Source organism: Schistocerca cancellata, chromosome 1 (genome assembly GCF_023864275.1).
Source record: "Schistocerca cancellata isolate TAMUIC-IGC-003103 chromosome 1, iqSchCanc2.1, whole genome shotgun sequence".
Classification (NCBI taxonomy): Eukaryota; Metazoa; Arthropoda; class Insecta; order Orthoptera; family Acrididae; genus Schistocerca; species Schistocerca cancellata.
Genome location: NC_064626.1, coordinates 514,018,312 through 514,043,383, shown reverse-complemented (window position 1 = coordinate 514,043,383; position 25,072 = coordinate 514,018,312). Strand labels below are relative to the sequence as shown.

The 25,072-nt window shown below is 41.8% G+C and overlaps 1 protein-coding gene across 1 annotated transcript in view; it reads left to right on the top strand.

Annotated features, from left to right (window-relative positions):
• LOC126187336 (transient receptor potential cation channel subfamily V member 5) overlaps nt 1–25,072 on the top strand; it is a gene marked incomplete at its 3' end in the record, with an annotated part of 212,325 nt that overhangs the window by 1,001 nt on the left and 186,252 nt on the right. Inside the window, exon 2 of the mRNA XM_049928398.1 lies at nt 4,716–4,826. Coding sequence (XP_049784355.1) covers nt 4,716–4,826 — 111 coding nt within the window. The remainder of the gene's footprint in view (nt 1–4,715; nt 4,827–25,072) is intronic.

Here is a 25,072-nt window from a genome sequence, read left to right as displayed (position 1 = left end):
GCCAGCACACCGCTCTCCCGGTCGTTTCGATGGTATTCTTGACCGAAGCCGCTACTATTCGGTCGAGTAGCTACTCAATTGGCATCACTAGGCTGAGTGCACCCCTAAAAATGGCAACAGCGCATGGCGGCCTGGATGGTCCCCATCCAAGTGCCGACCACGCCCGACAGCGCTTAACTTCGGTGACCTCACGGGAACCGGTGTAACCACTGCGGCAAGGCCGTTGCCTGACATTTAAACTAAGACATAAAATTTTAAAACTTGAAAATAATTATAATGAATCCGAAGTGTAGAGCCTACAATGTTGAACATGTGATAGTTTTTATATAGACTAAACTGGTCGAAATTTTATAACTATATGCAAGGAACATATCAGTCAAATAATATAGACTGCTTTCGGTCATAACCTGCGAAACACAAAACATTCAGCATGTAGTACTGAAAATACTATGAAAATTTTACGCGTGGCACCTAAAGGAATAAAGTTAGACATAGTTGAAGAATGGGAAACATATAAACGGGAGATAAACGAGCCGGGCGACCGATGAACGGGCAGTCCAAATTTTAAAAAAATTCTTCTCTTTTTAAAAATGATTCCTGATTCATTAAAGCAGCTGGGTGATGACAGCTCAGTAATTTATAAAATAATTCGACAATATCTGTGACCTTTTTCGAAACATTATCTGTGTATTTAGTTGTAACATTATGACCTCTGGAGAGACAAAGCATATGAACACAAAATAAACAACTGAAGGCTCCTGTCAAACTTTTATGTACAAGAAACTGGAGACCCATATCGAATTTTGAATGTACTAAGACAATTTTAATGCAGACAAATAATATTTCCCATAACTATCTGATGTACACTCATGTTCAGAAAAAACAAAACACCTTGAACGACTAGAGATGGGACGTTCATATTCACGGGACAACTACATTAATATATTTTGCAGGAATGATTAGCATTTGAATCATTTCAGTCCGCGGGTTCAAGGTAAACATCGATATCGTGGGGCAATACCACCTACTGGTAAAATGTGCATGCGGCTCTCGTTGTGGCTGAAAACTGAAGGTAATGGATCAGTGGGATGCAGACGTGGAGGATGCTCCCAGACGTATGCGCGAATCGTACCGCCAAATCAGTGAGTTTGAAAGAAGGCACATTATTGACATAAGAGTATGTCATGCATCCATCCGGGAAATTGGTGCTCGTGTGGGACGAAGTGAATTGGCAGAGTACGGGTGTGCGCAGAATGGTTCACGGAAGGCTGTAGAATACGATAAAATGGGGCAGTTCACACCACCCAGACCACCCCTCAAGAAGATCGACACCTCATCCGAATGGCATTTCAGGACAGATCTCCGTCCTCTTCGACCCTGGCGCAACAGTGGAACAGTGTAATTCATCGTTCACTATCAGGAGTGACAGTCCGTCGCCGGTTATTACGGCATGGGTTACGTGCGCGTCGTCCACTTCTCCACCTATCTTTGCTAGATGCTAGAAGGCAATGGTGTATGGAAGACGTCACTGGGGACAGGAATGGCATCATATAGTGTTTTCGGACAAATCCAGCTTCTAAATTTGTTCGCCGCAGACAGGGGGAGCGGCATGACAATGACTGCTTTCGCACAAGACATACAGCGTCAGCTCAAGGCCTTATGGTGCGTGTCCATGGCACTGTAACCAATGTGACTTACGTGGGTGACATATTGCGATCTACAGTAATACCCTTTCTCTGTACAATACTCCAGACGCCATTTTTCTGCAAGACAATGCACGACCACGTGCCTTCTTTGTGACACAGGATGTCAGCCTTTAGCCCGGTCCGGGTGCAATCCGTTACCCAATGCCAGCCACCACAGATGAACTTTGGAACCAGGTGAATGCAGCATGGATGGTTATACCACAAGACGCCGTTCGTGCCTTATAGCCTTCGATGCCAGGCATGGAACAAATTATGAGGGTCCATGGCGGACCCTTTGTCTATTAGGCAACAGGATACGTGCTGAATCTATGTGACTAAAACGCTAATCATTTCTGCAGAACATATTAATGTACATGTCCTGTGAATATAAACGTCCTATCTCTAGTCGTTCAAGGTCTTCTGTTTTTTTTTCTGAAAATGATTGTAAAAACAAATATCTTACAGTCAAACATTACAAATGCAAGTATGTCATAAAATATTTATTGCAGTACTGTAATCTGTGCATACAAAACATTTGAAAATTTTGTATTTCTTGTTTCGTTAATAACTTATACCTTTTAATGGAGGTAGGTGGTTTGAGAATGAACGAAAATGTTCGAAACTAGTCACTAATAAATATGTTTTATTAAACTCTGCTGGAAACCTTAATTAATAAATTACGAATTTATTGAGTTTCTGATCCTGATACTAACACAATGTGGGAAATACACAATTAGTACAGTAAAAATTGACAAAGCAACAATGACACTCGAGAAAGATAAGTATAAAGGTTCAAGGATGTGTGAACTAAAAAGTAATAGTTGCAACTCCAGATATATTAGAATGACTGCTAGACACTTTAATAAAGGAACAAAAAAATGGTTCAAATGGCTCTGAGCTCTATGGGACTTAACATCTTAGGTCATCAGTCCCCTAGAACGTAGAACTACTTAAACCTAACTAACCTAAGGACATCACACCACACCCAGCCATCACGAGGCAGAGAAAATCCCTGACCCCGCCGGGAATCGAACCCGGGAACCCGGGCGTGGGAAGCGAGAACGCTACCGCACGACCACGAGATGCGGGCAATAAAGGAACACATAAGAACATTGCAGAGTGAATGTACCCAAATCACATGCATGATACTGCATAAGGAATTCGCGTACAGGAATAAATCGCACGTACCGAGCGAGGTGGCGCAGTGGTTAGACACTGGACTCGCATTCGGGAGGACGACGGTTCAATCCCGCGTCCGGCCATCCTGATTTAGGTTTTCCGTGATTTCCCTAAATCACTCCAGGCAAATGCCGGGATGGTTCCTCTGAAAGGGCACGGCCGACTTCCTTCCCCATCCTTCCCTAATTCGATGAGACCGATGACCACGCTGTCTGGTCTCCTTCCACAAACAACCAACCAACAACCAATAAATCGCACATGCCAGTCCTACCGTATAACAGAAGAAAGGACATGGTCACCCTCAAGAAGATAGTTTCATACAGATGGTCATAAAGTAAACAGAAACTATGTCTTCAAAAGTCATGGTTTGCTGCAAGAGAAATATATGCTTTCTTCATTGAAACATCACTAGTTTTGGTCAAACAGTAGACCATCCCCCGGCATTAATAACATTCTGACTGAGGAGGGTCTGTTGTTTGAGCAAAACTGGCAGTGTTTTAATAAGGAAGGGAGCATCCAATCTCCCTGCCGAGTGGAGAATTCCTTTCAGTCGCTATTCTCTACTGTTCCCACGATCTTTCAGTTAACGTACCAGCAGGGTGAAGTGCGGTATACAGTAAGGTTTTCAGCATAATGACCAAATCCAGAGAACAGCAAGGTTGTGACATTCAGCTAACTGAAAACTTATCCAAAAAGTTCGGCTCCAAAGGTGCTTACTGTCGAACCAGTGGACACACAATGATAGGAGACGCAAAAGTATGTCCTCAGTCTACATGCTTCTTTTTTGTAAATTTGTGAATGTTAAGGTAATCTAAAAATAATTCTATGGAACAGTACATTTCTCAAAACAAAATACTGGTAGTCAAGCAAAAAATAATATCTTTTACTGCTCCGCATACAGCAGCAGATACCCAACACTATTAGGTGAACTATGTTTGATTGAAGCCAACAACATAAATTCAGTTGTAAAAGATAAGGCGTAGTTCTTCTTATGAGCAAGATAAATGAAAAACAGATAATGTTGTTCTAGAAAGAAATTCGTCGATGGAAGAAGTTTTTCACCAATAAATCTGCCACGGTTTTAAACTATAGTTTATTAACAGTTAAAATCCTGATGAAATTTGAGAAAATCTCTCCTTTCAAAATGGGCAACTTTTTGGACCATACAAAGCTTCTTTAGATCTCTCTGTACATTGTTTACATGATTCCGTTAGTAAATGACCATGCTATGGCTCGGTAATTGGTCTAAACTTTTCTTCGATGGCCACAGAACGCTCTCGATTTAACACCAAATAATTAGTATTATTCGATTTTGTACTTGGCCTGAGCAGTTACAACAAAAATGAAATTACGGAATTTAAAAATGCAAAGCAGCCAGTTTATTATTTTTATTTCAGCCATGTTTTAACACCATTCACATTTAAAATTAAGACTTGTTTCGGAGTTTTACTAGTTTTGTGCTGTAATTTCATTGTCAACCTCTTGTATTTCACTTACTTTTGTTTTATATGTATTTGCTGGGTAGCAAATCATAGCATCTGGTAATGTTGCTGATGAAAGGTAAATGATACACAAAAGAAAAAAAAATCAAGGACGTTAAGGTGGGGTATCAAGCAATTTGGATGTTTCTTATTTATTCCCACCTCTCATACCCTTATCATCCCATATTTTCTTGTTCTCAACGATCTTCTTTAATGGTACCGAAAGCTATTTCTTGGGAATCTAGCGTACTTATGATAACAGCTTTGACTCACAATGCCGGTAGACTGCCTGCACAGTCCGTTGCCTGCGGCTACTGTGTTTCGGCTCTACCACTGGACGGATGATGGACGAGAGCGCGACTCGTTGCAGGTGGAGAAGCTGATCCGAGAGCAGTTCGGCGTGCTGATGTACGGCGAGGGCCGCGGCCAGGTCATCAACAGGGCCGAGTACCTGCGCTGGAAGTTCCGCGACCAGAAGGAGGTCAGTCACCTCTCTGTACATCGCGTTCCAGCGGCGCAAAAGGCGATAGCTTAAGCTGAAAGTTTTTGAAAACCATTCTGTATAGTTGAGCTCGCAAACCGGGCAATGCTCTGCAATTGCAAAACATATATCGCAATTGGCTATAACTCTGAACCGCCTTCTATCCCCTCTCTCTGCCCTCCTCCTCTCCCTCCCTTTGTCCATCTCTTCCACCTCCTCATTCTCAACGTTATCCATCTGTACATTACATATACATTTATGTATTATATACGAGGTGTTCAAAAAGTCTCTCCGCAGTGCCGGATGATTGTTAGCCGCACGTGGCGTATGATTGTTCGCCTGCCTGGGTTACTTCCCTTCAAGTGGACTCTCCCAACATTCCACTGTTTCGTTTATCTCAGCCAGCGTAAGTAATATCATTGGTGTGTGTCTTACGTGTTGACGTGAACATTCAAGTTTAGTTCCTTTGTTCGTTTGTTTCGTTTTTGTCAGTGTTAAAACGCTAACCATCGAAGAACGTGTATTTTTAGTCGAACAAAGGTTCAAAGCTGGCTGTAAATACACAGATTCAGTTAATATATTTAATTCAGTTTTCCCGGAGACAACACTCCCACATCGCGATACTGTGCGAGATTTGATTAACAAATTTCGAAGTACGGGTTCAGTGACATGTGCACCGAGAAGTGGTCGTCCTAGCGTTTTGTCTGAGGATAAACAAGTCGATATTTCCGATAAAATGTCCACGAGTCCGATCAAGTCAGTAAGAAAACTCGCCCAGGAAATCGATGCTAGTGTCGGAACGCTCACACAGCTGTAAGGAAAAATTTAAAACTTTTTCCCATACAAAGTGACAGTCGTGCAAGAACTGAAAAACACTGATCATGGCAGGAAACTGCATTATTGTCGATGGTTCAAAAATTTCGTTCAAAAAAATGGAAGGAATATTCTTAATGAAATGTTTTTCACTGATGAGACGTGGTTTCATTTAGCCGGGTACATGAACTCGCAAATTCTCGTATGTGGTGTACTGTAAATCCATTGTGTATTCGTGAGGAACCACTTCATTCTGTGAAAACAGGAGTTTGGACTGCAGTTTCTAGACGTCGGATTGTGGGTCCCATATTTTTCAACGAAACAATAAATGCACATCGATACTGCAGAGAGTTTCATTTTGGTGTATTCACTGCGGCATACGGAACGCGCGGCTAACAATCATACGGCACTGCGGAGAGACTTTTTCAACACCCCGTACAATAAACATATGTAGCCCATGTCACGCAGAATCTTCTTCAGAGTATTGAGTAAAATTTGATGTAAATTGGTCAGGCATTTTCTGAGATATACGTTAAAAATGTATCCTCTCTATAGTAAACATATATTTATATATATGGTATACGTTAAAACAGTATATGGCCTATGCCATTCCGTGTGTCCATTACAGTAGAGTATCTCTCCCTCAAGTCCTTTGCTGAAATTAAAAATTTAATTGTAAAGCTATTCTGTTCAGGAAGTGGTCGTGTTGGTCTCCGGGCAGACACCTGGACTCTAGCATTGGACCTCCCCAGTTCTGTCCTAGATAGGGCTGGGGATTTCTTCTCTTTCCACTCCCTCCAGGACGTCCCCAGGTCCAATGAGGCTGCTATCAAAACGTGTACCTGTGGGACATATACCGTGGACAGGAGGTGGCCGTGGCGAGCGCACGCTGGCACCCTCACTTTCCACCCGCCACTTTCTCCTTCGTAGAGCCGCAGCAGTTAGAAAGGCTTTTCTCTACTTGCAGCCAGACCACTTTCCAGTCATATTTACCTTTACCAAGTAAAGTGGCCTCCACGTCTTTCTTATGACAATTGACGTTTATTGAAAATCATGTAGGTGACTCGGACTTACTACTTTTACCAGTCTGTTAGTCAATGAAGCAAAGTCTGGTACCGCGCGCCGTGGAATTTGAATCCGCGCCAGACGTCATGGACGTCGAAGACCCATAGAGGTCTCTTTACCATCGCGCCTTAAGCTGTGGCGGCGCACGGCTCCTGGCCTGCTTTTAGTGTGGGGGCGCCAAAGTGGAACACGTGGTCCCAGCAGCCAATAGCGGCGCCCCCGATAGCGTACTTAAGCGCCTGCCTCTCGCTCAGCCAGTTCCCCTACCCTCCATCTCTACACCCTTCATCTCCTTTCCCAAGGTGGCTTCCATCAACTCCCCCTCCCGGATGATGCCCTGTCTCCCTCCATTTATCCCTCCCATCAACTCTGATCCCCACCCCCCTCCTTTCCTCCGCCCTCTCCCTGGGCTCCCTTTCCCCCCTTCCATCCTGTTTTCTCCCTACCAAACCTCTCCCTACCTCCCTTCTCCCCCCCCCCCCGAGCCCTTTTGTATTCCCCTCCTCTGCCTTCCCCACTCCCTGTCGCATCTGCCCAGCACCCCCCACCCCTCTTATGGGTCCTCATCCTCCATCGGCTCCTTTCCCGCCTCCCCCCCCCCTTCGCTTTTCCTCCCCCCTTTTTTATTTTCCCATCATCTGTCCAGTTTTCCCCCCACGTGCTCTCGGCTGTGGTATGTCACATTTGCCAACTTTTTAGTGCAGTGTTTCAGTGACTGTTCAGTGTTGTTCGTCTTTCTCGTGTTGCGAACAGAAACCATGCTGTCGCTAGGTGTGAATTTTATATCTTTTGTGAACAGAAATCAGACTGTCGCCATGTTTTTTAATTGTCTGTCTATTGTTTTACCTGTCTGCTTCGTATGTATTTTATCCTCCCTCTGTTCTTTGTTTTAAGTTCCACGATTTGTTTTTCGCCATGTTACTCTTAAGTCTCCGATTTTATCGCCTGTTTTTATTATTTATTCTCTTCATCTTTTTAACAAAGTCTGTAGGCTGAAGAGCGGTATACTAAGCTGCTGCCAGCCCGCCCCCTTCGGGGGGGAATTGAAATTCAATAAAGAAAAAAAAAAAGCTCATCCAGTCAGTCTAATCTCGCTTACGTTGGTTTACACCTCGCTTTGCGCTAGGCTGCTTACTTCCTGGTTCGTGTACGAGTTTGTTTCCTTGTGACTGTTGTTCGGTCTTGTATTCGTTCCGTCCTACGTTCGTCGTGTCCGTCCTCTTCCGTTGTATTGTCGTTCGCGGGCCTCTCCGCGGGTCCGGTCGCGAATTCCGTCATTGCTACCCCGCGACCGTCCTGGTCGCAGTAACATCACAAACGAATCTTATCACACGAAAAGAAATCACCTGCCACTCTCACTGGTCTCACTTTGTTCACCTCATTGCACAGCAGTCTTCAGAAAATGCGTGTACCTGACAGTTGGTGTTTGCTCGTAGTACCAAAGAGCCTCATAACGAAAATATAGAACCCAAATGTAATTTGATGGTAACTTAGGTAGATTACAATAAACTGTTGTTCTTTTCACAAACGTGAACCAGTATCTTAAAATTATTGAATTTCTTCGGACTTTTTTTTATCCAGGAGGATGTGTATTCCCTCAGCAGTTCTCCAGTTACTTAGGAATAGTACAACAGCGATTAGTTAACAGAAGGAGTTGGCTTAACGCCACCACAACGCACTGCACTAATCAAATGGAAGAGAGAAATTCTTTAAAGCACCAAACGTTATTAATATTCTACATTATTTTCATTCTTCACGTCTACATATTTGCAGCCCTTTGCCGCTTGGAGGCTCCGAACTGTTGTAGCGTGTAACATGGCGGTGTGTAACGTAGTTATGTGTCGATGGTTGAGAAACAGTGTGTTATAATCCAGTTTCCACACGTTAAGCACTCTCTGCTTCAGCATGACAATGCCACACCACACGCGAGCGCTGCGACGTCTGCAACTAGCCGCCACCTAGCGTTCACTGTCATCGATCATTCTCTACAGAGTCCCGACTTGGCCACATCCGATTAAAGAAACCTTTCGAAGACTCCACTTTGGTAGTGATGAATTGGTGCAAGCAGTGGTGAGGTTGTCGCTCTGTCAAGAAAGACAAACATTCTCTATTGACGCTATCAACAAACTGTTCACTCCTTGGGAGAAGTGTTCGTCGCTAGGGTGACTACATGATACGATATTGCACTGCCTCTCTTGTTAAGAAGTACGATGCAGTGGTTGTAGATACATGGTTGACGACATATGCATGGTTGGGTCTGGCCCAGAGCCGTGCTCGGATAGCCTCACGGTAAGGCGACGGCTTGCGATAAACTGGAAATCCGGGCTCCAGTCCCGGTCCGGCACAAATTTTCACTCTCGTCATTCAATTATACGCCTCATGCTTGTCCATATTTGCAGCTGCGAATATATTGTATGTATTCCAGGCTAACTATGTGGAGAAATAAATATGTAGAGATGAAGAATAAAGACGTATAATGTTAATAATGTTTGCTTTATTTAATAAGCTTTAGGAATTTTCACATAAAAATTCGGAGGAATTACTTTTCAGCACGCAGTCGTAAATTGATTGAGGCTGATACAATGCTCGGATGGTCTAATCTGTGAAAGCAACCTCTCTCGAAAAGTCGAAGATCTAATTTTGAATCATGTGACTAGCAAAAAACTTTAATGGTCCCATTGTAATAACTTTTATCATAGCTATCAGTACAAAGACTGATCTGATGCAGTTGTTCACGCAAGTCTAACCTACATATATCTGCGTAACTACTATACCACTACTTCATCACATTTCAAAAGCTTAAATTCTTCTCTTGTCTGTAATTTTTCTTCTACACATTTGGCTCATAGAAGGCTATCTCCCAAATAAACACTTTCAGGGAAGACTAACACTTAAATTTATATTTATTATACATGTTTCTCTTTTGCACGAATGCTGGTTTGTTAAATTCTATTCATAGTAGACGGTTTGATGAAGTGTATTAACCTGCAGAACTCCGGAATAACACCGTGACCCAGTTTCTTAAGACAAAGCTTAAACAATTCAAAACTTTGGTCTGATGTCTTGGTTTGGCCAACTTGTGGGGAGGAGCCTCTCTTATGATAGAGGAGCTAATGCTACGTAAGGTAGGTGTATGCAAGATCTCCTGTGAGCGCGAGCTTTAATAGGCCAGTCGATAAAGACGGTCACAATAATTAAAGAAAGTGGTCTAGCCCAGTTTCAAAAAGAGATGAACGCTAACTTTTGGAAAAGTGTTTCTGGAAAGGTGAAGTTCGTAGACTGTTCGTGTCTCGAGAGGGGAAGTGTATCGCGAGAGGAGTGAAAGAAACACTGAACAGCCGTCGGAGGAAAACATGTAGCCCCACACGGCATTGACCAGAGTAGTGTTCAAATACAGCGGTATGAAAAGGCCAAGCGACATATGCAGTGGCCGAGCTCACCATTCAAATAAACCCCAAGTGGACTCTTCTCTTCCATAAGAGCTCATCAATTTCTACTACACTTCCAAGAGTAGGACGGTATCGGTACACGTGCTGTGTGAGTCTATCGGAACTTATTGTAGCTAATTACTTGTTTCAGGGACAATTACGATTTAATACAGGAGATTACTGATTTCGGTCGCTGTCGGCCACTTCAGATTATTTTCAGGTTATTCTTAATGTAGTTGTCAATTTCGGCACTATATATGAACGCCTCACCATTACGAAATACTTTTTTTTTTTTAAATGTTGAGACAACCATACACAACGACAAAGTTTACGCGTTACACAGTAACTAGGCCGAGGTGGTCTGAAGACGGCTGACGATGGTCGAAACTGCATATTTAAGAGTTATTAGCACTTGTTCAACTCATCTACTGCAAGCTCTTTGCTTGGTGGATTGGACTAAAAGATCGAAATGTCCAGCGAACATGGGCTGTGTAAAGCATACTTTAAGAGCTATAAGAACATGTTCATTGTGCTCATGACATGAATGAAAAATATAACACATTCATGAACAATGTCAGTACCATGTTTGAAAACTGTTTTCCTCTAAAAGTTACTCAAATTAAACAGAAGTCTATAATAAAACCATGGATTACACAAGGAATAAAGATTTCCTGTAAGACAAAAAGGAAAATGTATCTGTCGACCAAGAATAGCTCCAACGCTGATGATTTAGCTAAATACATGGAATACTGTAAAATATTTTAAAAATGTAATTCAGACATCTAAACAAATGCACTACGAGAAGAAGATAGCAATGTCAGGGAACAAAATAAAAACAATATGGGATATAGTGAAAGAGGAGACTGGTAGAACCAGAAAGGAACAGGTGCAAATAGCATTAAGGGTAGATGGCACATTAGTAACCGATGGGCATAGTGTGACAAATCTATTTAACAAGTACTTTATATCCGTTACTGATAGAATGGGATTGTCAGGATCAGTAAATAATGCCCTTGAATATCTAAAACTAGCCTTAACAAATAGCTTCAGGTATATGAAAATGTCACCCACTTCGCCAAAAGAAATAACTTCCATAATAAAATCTTTAAAAACAAAGCATTCTAATGGTTATGATGAAATATGAACAAAGTTAATTAAGGCATGTTCTTGTGAGTTTAGTACGATTCTAAGTTACTTGTGTAACCAGTCAGTTATAACTGGGACATTTCCTGACTGGCTAAAATATGCAGTTGTTAAGCCTCTATTCAAGAAAGGGGATAAAGAGATACCATCAAACTACAGACTGATTTCACTTTTGCCAGCATTCTCAAAAATTTTAGAAAAGTAATGTACAGGCAGCTTCTCAACCATCTGACCATCTGATAACATATGATCAAGAACACAGTTCAGATGAAGGATTCTAATATCGAGAAGGCTATTTACACCTACAGTGAATATGTACTTATTCATTAAATAACAAATTACAAGCAGCAGGTATTTTCTGTGATTTGTCAAAGGCATTTGATTGTGTGAACCACAACATCCTTTTAAATAAATTAGAATTCTATGGTGTCACGGGCGGTGCTGCAAAATGGTTCAAGTCATATCTCGCTAACAGGAAACAAAGGGTGTCAGTGCAAGGGACTAGTAAATTAAGTGATCAGTCATCACAGAATGGGAAGAAATTACATGTGGTGTCCCACAAGAATCCATCTTAGGGCCACTGCTTTTTCTTGTGTACATTAATGAGCTCTCATCAGTTACACTGCCAGAAGCAGAGTTCGTTTTGTTTGTAGATGACACAAGTATTGCTATAAATAGTATGTCGAGTGTAGTTATAGAAAGATCTGCTAATGATATTTTCATGGATATTAATAAATGGTTTAAAGCCAACTCACTGACATTAAACTTCGAAAAGACTCACTGTATTCAATTCAGAACCTGTAAGAGGTTTCCACCCAGCATATGCATAAAGTATGAAGAAGAACAGATAGAAGAGGTTGACAGTTTTAAATTCCTGGGATTACAACTTGATAATAAAGTCAGCTGGGAGGAGCACACCACAGAACTGCAGAAACACCTTAACAAATCTGTATTTGCAATTCGAGTGTTGGCTGACATAGGCGACGTAAAAATGAAAAAGCTTGCATACTTTGCCTACTTTCATTCCATAATGTCATATGGTATAACAATTTGGGGTAACTCTTCAAGTCAAACAAAAGTTTTCAGAGTCCAAAAGCGTGTAATGGGTATTATTTGTGGAGCAAATTCACGGACGTCCTGTAGACACCTCTTCAAAGAACTGGGTATACTAACTACTGCCTCTCAGTATATTTACTCCTTAATGAAATGTGTCCTAAATAATATATCTCTTTTCCAACAAACAGCTCAGTTCACTCATACAATACCGGGAACAAAAATGATCTGCACAAGGACTTAAAAGCACTTACTTTAGTGCAAAAAGGGGTCCACTACTCAGGAACACTCGTCTTCAATAATTTGCCAGCAAACATAAAAAATTGAGTTACAAATAAAGATCAGTTTAAAAGGAGCCTGAAAGACTTACTAGTGGCCTACTCCTTCTACTCAATTGACGAATTTTTTAATAGAAACAAATGATGTATTGTATATTTTCATACTATTAGTATTGTTATTTCAGCTTTCAACATCCACGAGGATTTCCTCAGCACGGATCTATGGAACGAGAAACTAATCTAATCTAATCGGAAATTCACAATAACGAAGATGAACAAATGCTCATAGCTCTAAAGGAATTCACTTTAGAGCATTTTTACTGGTAATTTTTTTCTTGTTTTCGTTCACACTACTACTAGTTCTGTATATGAAATCACAACTGTAACTGAAATAATCTGGTACAGCTTACCAGCAGTTGCTGCATGTCTTCACAGGCATAATTTCTGCCCTTACAGCAGCGACTTGCCCTGTACCCTGTACACACTAACCGCATTTTTGGTGAGAGGGTACGGGAGGACTTTCCTGGTAGTCTCGTTTTCTGCGTTATAGGACGAATGTACTGCACTCTTGGTGGTATGCAAGTCAAACGGTAAAACAAAACTCTGCTCACGTTATTGCAATAAAAATGGTGGAAGCGACAATGTTACAGTGTGGACAACGTTTCCGCGGAATTCTCTACCAACATTAATACACGTGCGATGTAGCAAACCTGAACAGCCGGATGCAGATTAGCATCTTTCGCGATAATTTGCATCTGTGGACGTGTATACCGGTATCTGCAGGTGTGACAAGTAGTAATATGAATGTTCTTGGCACACACTATCGATACCGCGATTAGAACCATCCCACGATCACAAATGGAACCTCTTATTACTTCTTTTTCGTCGTAATGTAGATAATTCCTCTGGGTTAGCCTAAGAAAGTATCTCTGCCAGGAGTCGACATACGCAAATCAAGTGCCGCTGCTGCTAAACATGAAAGAACTAGCCGACATACTGGCGTTCGAAGGGGTGGTTCAAATGGCTTGGCAAATCGCTCGTGTGTGATGGATTGATGAGAGTGACCAATGGCAGGTGGTATTGTTGCCGAATGCCAGCGATACGTCGTTGGCGTGTTGGGTCCTTAACGAGCTCGTTATCGACGACGTTATTCGATGTGAAAGACCAAGGTTCACGCAACACTGTAAGAGGTCATGTACAAGTGCTTTAAATTATTTACTACCGTAATGAAACCCGGCATTAAGCAATGACGCGTATGGCCTGAAGCTTTTTGCGACCAGTATCGTTTGATCGCCGAAGTTGCCATGCGACCTCTACCTATCCAGTACAAGAGAGACGAAAAGCCTAAAAAGTATGGGCGAACTGTACTGGTATTGAGGATACGAACTCCATAATACAAGGACCATAGCTGTGATTATTTTCTGCAGTCGCAAAACTTTCAAACCGCATTTCATTCCTTTAATAGCCATACTTTTTAAGATGCCTATGATTTAAAAGGCAAATAGTTTTGTGAAAAAATGCAGCTTCATGCATGAAATCCGTCTACAATGCCTTAGAAATTCTTACAAAAAATATTATTTCTTATGATTCGTGCGTGGAGAAAGCTTGTTTTCAAGACGCCGTGGTGATACACTCGACTGGTCACATGATCCATGCCAGTGGCTGTCAATCTGGTACGTACTTCCCACTAGTAGCCGTTCCAGCTTGCATAGTGAGCAATCTGCGGTAAGGGTTTTAAAAACATTTTCACTGGGTTCAAAATGGTTCAAATGGCTCTGAGCACTATGGGACTTAACTTCTGAGGTCATCAGTCCCCTATAACTTAGAACTACTTAAACCTAACTAACCTAAGGACATCACACACATCCATGCCCGAGGCAGGATTCGAACCTGCGACCGTAGCGGTCGCGCGGTTCCAGACTGTAGCGCCTAGAACCTCTCGGCCACCCCGGCCGGCTTTTCACTGGGTTTTCGTAAAGTTTTGACATAAAACACTTGGTAAGTAATTATTATTATATGCTTTAATTTGCTGTAACTCTGCGTTAAGAATTTTGTGACATTATTTCCCTACTTTATAAAGTATCCTCACTGCGGGACCAGAGGGCGATTAGAAAATTTTACTACTGACGGAGATGCGGAAGTGAGCGGTTGACTGCCCTGCTTTATGTGTGAGTGCACTTGGCACGGTAACTTCGTAGTAGAATGGATGACTTTCTCCAACATAAACTGATTCAGACAAACCGTAAGAAAAAGTTTGTATGACTAACTTGTAAAATCACACTACCCTGAATGAAACTGACACATTAAAATCCACCATATTCATTACATATATGTGCTGTGATAATATATGTGGTGCTTTTGCAGAAAGGTGAATCGATTTGATGTCGGTGTTTCAGTTGTCAGGGATAGGCAGAACAATGAAGTTTGTTGGCGGCTTACCTTCTGCTGCTGTCACCGCTCTGTGCTATTACCGTATTGCACGGTTTCCTTTCCTGCTGACTAGGAACCGACACATTCGTGTCGCTCGCCAAACGTCTCGTCGCAGACTAATGCTCAGCAACGGTACGGGCCGTTGTGTGGGCGAATGTATTGTTGAGAACTGCGTCACGTCGCTATTGGTTGTTTACTCTCAGAAGATACGCAGAAAATAATCACAGCACAATTAAGGATACTATCCAGCGATAACAGCAGGGCGTAAGTAGACTGGGACATGTTTCAGGGACATACGAGGAAAAGGCACTCGTGATGTACGAAGGAAAGAAAGGAAAACTGAAAATGAAAAGGAAAAATGGAGAAATTAGTAAAGTCTGTCACTCAAATCAAGTATTTCGCTATGGTGAAATAATAAATGCTTCTGGAAAACCTTCAGAGGTAAACATGTGCGAATCCTATGTTTTGTTTATTCAGTGGATCCGAATTGAAGTGCCAATCAACCACTTCTTTCAATTTTGGCAATGTACGTTCATGTGAAAAAAAATATCGAGTTGCACCGTGGTCCACGTTAAATTGTAGGCACGGTAAGTCAGTTCATCGAATGGAGCCAGGCAGCAGTACACTACTTCAAATAGGAGCATGGCTAGTGCTCGAACCAACTTTCACTTTGCACATAGCTTTACCTATCACTTCAAAGATCGGTATGTACTGAGACTTGAAGACAAGTTAATTAAATCTGTGGAGCGAAAATGGCTAGAAATGAGTAAATGTTGTGGCCGATCTAGTAACGGAGCATCCATCATGAGGGTATATACAGTTTTATGCAAGGGAATATCAAGTCCAAACGTAGCCCTTAAAGGCGCTGTACGAATCCACTGTGTTAAGGCGTCGTAATGGTTAGCGTATCTGCCTAGTGAGCAGGAGAGACGGGTCGAATCCTGGCCTTGACACAAGTCTTCAGTCGTCGCTTCAGTCTGCATATATACATAATAGCTGTTTGAGACTTGAAAAGGTTTCTAGAACCATATAGGTCCGTTTTATCCAGAAAGAGTTGAAAACATCTCCAGAGTTTTTCGCCATAGCATGCTAAGGTGTTGGGATTGAAAAACTTGTTGCGTCAGCACTTCTAAGGTAACTCTATGGACACTAGACCCATTTATGGACTTACAAAGAGGTTCATTGATGTTGTTGAGGATCTGAAAAGTGTAATTCTTACGAGTAAGAAATATAATGAACTGGGTGTAGCAATAGGTCCTAAAAACATAATGAAATCCTATAGTTTTCTTGTTCAGTGTAAATTAACAGAATGAATCAACGTAGAATCTAAGGCGTCGAAGTCTGAGAGTATGAACGTCGCGGCTACAACCGACATCCTAGGGACAGAATTATCAGAAAGAATCATTCGATAAAAATTCAAAATCTGTGAAAGACGGGGCATCTAGTAGAGATGTATCTAACAAAGGAATAACAACGGTAAAGAAACAAAAAGGAAGGAAGGAAGGTAGGCTAGGGATTAGCGTCCCTTCAATGACGGTCATTAGAGACGTAGCACAACCTCGGGTTAGCGAAGCATGTGGGAAGAAATCGGCCATCCCATTATGAAAGGAACTATCCCAGCATTTGCGTTAAGCGACTCAAGAAAATTACGAAAAATCTTAAGCTGGATGGTTGTACCGGGATTTGACCCATAATGCACCGGAATTCTAGTCCAGTGTATTAACAACGGCAGTAAAGATACATTTCGACGAGCAATGTGAGGACGAGGTACAGAGCCCGTAACTAGACTTAGAATTACGCTTCATTTACCCAGTGGTTGTCAACATCTGTTAGGAAGAAGATACTTTGTTTTTAAGGAACGAAGTAAGTTATGACGCATACAGAGCAATGCTTTCTTTGTTCATGTCTAATTCCGTGATGAAAATCTTAAAAAGTAAGCATTTTAATTTTTTTCTGTGACATCTCCTCGTGGCATTCCTCTTCCTTTCCGCTTCAGTTCCTTAAATACAGGGTGGTCCATCTGAAGTTGCGAGTGAGATTATCTCGAAAACTATACATCGGGTAAACATAGTGAGTAAGACAAGTTCTTAAGCTTAAAGGGGGACATCAAATGATACTACACGTGACCCCCAGCCCCCACCCCCTTGGGTGGGTCGGGGGGAAACTTTTAAATCTTAAATGGAAACCCCCATTTTTTATTGAAGATTCGGATTTTCCATAAAAAAGTAATCAAGTTTTGTCTGAAACATTTTTAAACCATTAACATATGGCGCTGAAATCGAGAAAAATTAAAATTGGTGAAGAACTCCGATTTATTTAGAATGATCCGAGAAGGACGCATCAAATCGATACAAAATGTGCACCAATTCTTTCGTTACGCCAAATTAAGGTATTTTTTTACAAAATGTATCCTACCCGCCACAGTTTTTGATGGAGGGAGGCGGAATGGTATTAAAATATCGTTAGGGAACTGTTTATAATTGCATTACTCACCCGACTGTGGCGCTACCGTGACCAAACTGCGAACTACGGTTCAGTATAAAGGTGTGTGCAAAGCGATCAGACGTCACTTGACTTTCAGATTGTGAACCGTAATCATCAACTAACGAAAGTAAATTATTCTTTAGCGAAACATGGCTCACTATCCTCCTACAGAGATTGTTGATATGATGTTAATTTTAGGTGAATACCATAACAATTACGCTGCAGTTGCGCAATTGTATGCGGAGCGTTTCCAAACAGGCGACATCCAAGCGAAAACATTATTCGAAATTGCAGTCAACGAGCTCGAAATGGATGCATGCACCGTCCACCTCGTCATCGCAAATACAATGAAAATGACACTCGTACCCTTACCGTTCTCGCCTGTGTTCAACTGGATCCCGAAATTAGTAGTCGTGCGATTCAGAGACAAACTGGAATTCCGAAATCAACTGTTTTGAGGATTTTGAAGGCACATAAATATCGTGTGTATCATATCACACTGACACAGACATTAACGCCGAAAGATATGCAAATACGATTGCATTTCTGCCAATGGGCGTTGTAAATGATAAGAGGTGACAATGATTTTTTTAGATACGTTATGGTTACCGATGAAGCCACATTCAAAAACAATGGTGAATTAAATCGCCATGATTATCATTATTGGTCCCCTGTCAATCTACATTCGCACAGACTCGTTGACAATCAACACGAATAGTCGTTAATGATCTGGTATGGAATTTTAAACAGTTACTTGATAGAATTGTATTTTTTGACCGAAATTACTGGGGAATCTTATTTACATTTTCTCCGCGATGATTTGTTGGAGCTAATGGAAGATGTTGATTCAGAAACTAGGCAACGAATTTGGTTCCAACAGGACGGAGCAGCTCCCCATTATGCTAAAAATGTGCGGAACGTTTTAAATTTACGGTACCCTGGTCGGTGGACAGGACGCGGCGGACCAATTCAGTGGCCTCCACGTTCACCAGACCTAACATCTCTTGATTTTTTTCTTGTGGGGTTATTTAAAAATATTGTTTATGAAAGACAGCCCACAACCATAAACGATATGAAGCAACGCATTCGAAGAGCGTGTGCAGCCATACCACGGGATGTGCTGCTCGAAACTGTGGACAACTTTCGCAGACGATTGACTTTATGCATTGAAGCAAATGGGGATAATTTTGAACAATTTCTTCGTGGCTAATTTCATTATTTAAGCACCCCAAATTGTGAGAGGCAAGGGGACTCACACTAATGAAGCACCCCATGGGAACATCATGCTACTACGTCCATGTCGTTATTCCTGGGTAACGCTAAAAGTAGGATACAGTACATTTTGCATAAAAATAGATTAATTTGGCGTAACGAAAGAATTGGTGCCAATTTTTTATCGATTTGATGAGTATTTCTCGGATAATTCTAAATAAATCAGAGCTCTTCCCCAGTTTTACTTTTTTCTCTATTTCAGCGCCATCTGTCAATGGTTTAAAAATGTTTCAGACAAAATTTGATTACTTTGTTATGGAGAAACCGGATCTGTGATAAAAAAAAATGCGTGTTTCCATTTAATATTTAAAAGTTGCCCCCCGCCCCTCCCAAGGGGGCGGGGGCTGGAGGTCACGTGTGGTATCATTAGATGTCCCCCTTTGAGCTTACGAACTTGTCTTACCCACTATGTTTACCCCATGTATAGTTTTCGAGATAATCTCATCCGAAACTTCAGGTGGACCACACAGTATATAAAACGGGCTGTGAGTCGTTTTGCAAGGCGTCTATCATCATCGCAATAAAATAGTCCAAACATGTCCGATCTCCCGCTTGCCGGCCGGCGGTACACAGCTGTGGTTCCTGCAACATTGGAGCGACTTCCATGTGTTTGGCCCGATGAAGGATGCTCTAAGCGGGAAACGATACGTGGGTGATGGGGAGGTTACTGACGCAGCAAGACTTTGTCTCCGACGTCGAGCAATTGTGCCATGCGGGCATACAGGCCTTTCCAGTAAAGTGGAGTGAAGTCCTATCATTGAATGAATATTATATGGAAAAGTAAGGTTTTGCAGCCAAAAGAGTGGGGAATTATTTGGTATATTGGAATCCTGAATAAAACCAACCTTCTTTCAAGAAAACGTGTAGCGTTATTTATTTAACACCCCCCGTATTTGCGTTCTGCAATGAATCAGGCACGGTTACTGAGCTTGGCTATGTTATCAGTAGTAGAAGATTGGTGCAAATGGTCACATGCTTGTTTGACTAGTGAGAAAGTAATGAAATAATTAATGTGGTACTGAATAAATACTTCGTGTCTATAAAATCCCTTAAGGATCAATAAAACCTACTCGAACCTAAATACTATCCTCCTTCGATCTACAGTGATCACTGGAGCTAAGCAACAATACCAGACGGAGAGTCGCCACCATAATCTAAATCAAAGAGTGCTGGTCGGAATCTGCTGCCAAAGTCTGAAGACAGAGTCTGTGTCCATCGAAATCTGATGGCAGAGGCTGAAGGGAGAGTCTGTGCTCATCGAGATCAGGTGGCAGAACGTCTAAAAACATCGCTTCTGTACTCTTCCCAGCGTCCCCATGAAAAAAGAACTGGACACAGATTTGCAGCAGCTAATCAAGACACGTAAGCTGTGATCAAGACACGTAAGCAGTGATTACCCAATGAGACCTTCGAATCCCTCTGTACAGAGAATTTTGAAAATAACCAACCGAAAATTCCCATGTAAGAAGATAGATAGCTGATAAGCGGCCAGCATAGCGCCAGTCTGTTATTGCATCCCTTTGTTCAGAAAATTGAAACGCTACCGACAACTTACTTCTGCAGAACTGGAGGAACATGTCTTGGCGTGGCAATCGCTAGCCGCAGTGCCGGGCTACTAGCTCTCTCATGTCGAGATCAGCGACTGGTCTCAGAAGTTCCTCCCCAAGAGAACTGGAAGCGTAACGGACAGAGTTCTTTACAGAGGCAAGAGACGCCCACCTGTTGGCAGCAGTCAAGCTGGGCCACTTGTCCGTCGCCAGCCCAGGACGCAGACGGAATTGTTACTCTCTGCCTAGGGTGAAAGGGCGAGTACTCTCATGATTTCCTCTCCCCAACAATTTAGCCACAAGGCAGAAAAATACGAGTGTTTCATAAGTCTGGCAAAAAAGTGAGAATAAATGCTTTTTTCGTAAATAACTCACTTTACTTCTCGACTCGTCTCCTTTGAGCGCTATACACTTGGCCCTCTTCAAGAAAACGCTTTTAGTACTTTAGAGAAATCAAGGACAACCTCTGGCTGGTCAGACGAGGATTTGAATCGCCATCCTCCTGAACACGTGACCTAGCGGAGTAGCGCAGTGGTTAGCACACTGGACCCGCATTCGGGAGGACGAGGTTCAAACCCGCGTCCTGTCATCCTGATTTAGGTTTTCCGTGATTTCCCTAAATCGCTTAAGGCAAATTCCAGGATGGTTGTTTCGAAAGGGCACGGCCGCTTTCCTTCTCCGTCCTTCCCTAATCCGAGCTTGTGCTCCGTCTCTAATGACCTTGTTCTCGATGCGACGTTCAGCACTAATCTCCTCTTCCTTCTCCTCCCCCTCCTTCTGAATACATGTACAGTGCCTTACTGCTGCGCCACTTTTCTCGGTTTGGCTACAACTTCTTTGTTAACGCAGCAGTTGTCAATGTAGTCGTCAGTCTACTTCCTGTTTAGGAGTCTGCTGAGGCAGTCGTGTTCTAAATATCAAGTTGCTAACTGTAAGACTTTATTCGTGTTAGATTTCAATTGTAATTGAGACGTTGTCTGAAACAAGGACTTAACTGACATGTAAAGCTGACAGTAAATCTTACATTTTACACTATCATGTCACATATTCTGAAACCATGTATTTTACTCAAATTTAGTCCATGTACGAGAGTTTGAAATGAATAAAAAAAATTATTTAAAACTTTTGAAGCTCTGTATCTCGATCTGCCAGGTGTGAAAATTGCCGAACTATCAGTTTAATATGTCATGGTTGCAAAGAACTAACACGAATTCTTCACAGAACAATGGCGAAAACGTTAGAAGCCGACCTTGTGGAAGGTCAGTTTGGATTTCGGAGAAACTTAGAAATATGTGAGGCGATATTGAGCCTACGGCTTATCTTAGAAGATAGGCCAACCTACGTTTATATCATTTGTAGGCTTAAAGAAAACTTTCGACAATGTTGACTGGAATAATCTCTTTGAAATTCTGAAGGTAGCAGATATAAAATACAGGGAGCGAAATGCTATGTTCAAGTTTTGCAGAACCAGATGGTAGTTGTAAGAGAGGAGGGACATGAAAATGAAGCAATGCTTGAAAAGGAAGGGAGACAGGGCTGTAGCCTATCCCAGATGTTATTCACCCTGTACACTGAACAAGCAGTAAAGGAAAGCAAAGAAAAATTTTTGCCCATGGCATTTCAGTTCTGTCAGAGACAGCGATGGACTGGGAAGAACAGTTGGACGGAACGGACGGTGTCTTGAAAGGAAGATATAAGATGAACATCATTAAAAGCAAGACAAAGATAATGGAATGTAGTCGAATTAAATCAGGAGACGCCGAGAGAATTAGATTAGGAAATGAGACAAATTTGTAGATAAGTTTTGCTGTTTAGGCAGCAAAATAACTGATTGAAGTCCGCGGTAGAGAAGCTATAAAATGTAGACTGGCAATGGCAAGAAAAGCGTTTATGGAGAAGAAAAAATTGTTACTATCGAATAAAGTTTCGACTGTTAGGTAGTCTTTACTGAAGCTATTTGGCTGGAGTGTAACGAAGTATGGGGTGAAACACGGATGCTAAACAGCTTGGAAAAGAAAACAATAGAAGCTTTCGAAATCTTATGCTGAAGAAGAATGCTGAAGATTAGATGGGTATATCACGTCACTAATGAGGAGATACTGAATAGAATTGGAGAGACAAGACTCGACTAACTTGACTAATAGAAGAGATTGTTTGACAGGACAGGTTCTGAGAGATCAAGGAATCACCACTTTAGTATTGGAGGGAAGAGTGGGAGGTACAAATTGTAAAGGGAGACCAAGGGGTGAATACAGGGTGGCCCATTGATCGTGACCGGACCAACTATCCCACGAAATAAGCGTCAGACGAAAAAACTACAAAGAACGAAACTTCTCTAGCTTAAAGGGGGAAACCAGATGACGCTATGGTTGGCCCCCTAGATGCCGCTGCCATAGGTCAAACGGATATCAACTGCGTTTTTTTTTTAAATAGGAAACCCCATTTTTATTGCATATTCGTGTAGTACGTGACCACTTTTTTCGCTTTGTGATAGATGGTGCTGTAATAGTCACAAACATGTTGTTGTTGTTCTTGTTGTGGTCTTCAGTCCTGAGACTGGTTTGATGCAGCTCTCCATGCCACTCTATCCTGTGCAAGCTTCTTCATCTCCCAGTACCTACTGCAACCTACATCCTTCTGAATCTGCTTAGTGTATTCATCTCTTCGTCTCCCTCTACGATTTTTACCCTCCACCCTGCCTTCCAATACTAAACTGGTGATCCCTTGATGCCTCAGAACATGTCCTACCAACCGATCCCTTCACCTAGTCAAGTTGTGCCACAAACTTCTCTTCTCCCCAATCCTATTCAATACTTTCTCATTAGTTATGTGATCTACCCATATAATCTTCAGCATTCTTCTGTAGCACCACATTTCGAAAGCTTCTATTCTCTTCTTGTGCAAACTATTTATCGTCCATGTTTCACTTCCATACATGGCTACACTCCATACAAATAGTTTCAGAAACGACTTCCTGACACTTCAATCTATACTCGATGTTAACAAATTTCTCTTCTCCAGAAATGCTTTCCTCGCCATTGCCAGTCTACATTTTATATCCTCTCTACTTCCACCATCATCAGTTATTTTGCTTCCCAAATAGCAAAACTCCTTTACTACTTTAAGTCTCTCATTTCCTAATCTAATTCCCTCATCATCACCCGACTTAATTCGACTACATTCCATTATCCTTGTTTTGCTTTTGTTGGTGTTCATCTTACATCCTCCTTTCAAGACACTATCCATTCCGTTCAACTGCTCTTCCAAGTCCTTTGCTCTCTCTGACATAATTACAATGTCATCGGCGAACCTCAAAGTTTTTATTACTTCTCCATGTATTTTAATACCTACTCCGAATTTTTCTTTTGTTTCCTTCACTGCTTGCTCAATATAGAGATTGAATAACATCGGGGAGAGGCTACAACCCTGTCTCACTCCCTTCCCAACCACTGCTTCCCTTTCATTTCCCTCGACTCTTATAACTGCCATCTGGTTTCTGTACAAATTGTAAATAGCCTTTCGCTTCCTGTATTTTACCCCTGCCACCTTTGGAATTTGAAAGAGAGTATTCCAGTGAACATTGTCAAAAGCTTTCTCCAAGTCTACAAATGCTAGAAACGTAGGTTTGCCTTTCGTTAATCTTTCTTCTAAGATAAGTTGGAAGGTCAGTATTGCCTCACGTGTTATAATATTTCTACGGAATCCAAACAGATCTTCCCCGATGTCGGCTTCTACCAGTTTTTCCATTCGTCAGTAAAGAATTCGTGTTAGTATTTTGCAGCCGTGACTTATTAAACTGATAGTTCGGTAATTTTCACATCAGTCAACACCTGCTTTCTTTGGGATTGGAATTATTATATTACTCTTGAAGTCTGAGGGTATTTCGCCTGTCTCATACATCTTGCTCACCAGATGGTAGAGTTTTGTCAGGACTTGCTCTCCCAATGCTGTCAGTAGTTCTAATGGAATGTTGTCTACTCCCGGGGCCTTGTTTCGACTCAGGTCTTTCAGTGCTCTGTCACTCTCTTCACGCAGTATCTTATCTCCCATTTCGTCTTCATCTACATTAGCTTCCATTTCTATAATATTGTCCTCAAGTACATCGCCCTTGTATAAACCCTCTATATACTCCTTCCACCTTTCTGCTCTCCCTTCTTTGCTTAGAACTGGATTTCCGTCTGAGCCCTTGATATTCATACAAGTGGTTCTCTTTTCTCCAAAGGTCTCTTTAATTTTTCTGTAGTCAGTATCTATCTGACCCCTAGTGAGATAAGCCTCTACATCCTTACATTTGTCCTCTAGCCATCCCTGTTTAGCCATTTTGCACTTCCTGTCGATCTCATTTTTGAGACGTTTGTATTCCTTTTTCCGTGCTTCATTTACTGCATTTCTATATTTTCTCCTTTCATCAATTAAATTCAGTATTTCTTCTGTTACCCAAGGATTTCTACTAGCCCTCGTCTTTTTACCTACTTGATCCCCTGCTGCCTTCACTACTTCATCCCTCAAAGCTACCCATTCTTCTTCTGCTGTATTTCTTTCCCTCATTCTTGTCAATTGTTCCCTTATGCTCTCACAATTTTAGACGAATAGTTGGTAACAGGTAGGTTTTTTAAATTAAAATACAGAACGTAGGTACGTTTGAACGTTTTATTTCGGTTGTTCCAATGTGATACATGTACCTTTGTGAACTTACCATTTCTGAGAACGCATGCTGTTACAGCGTGATTACT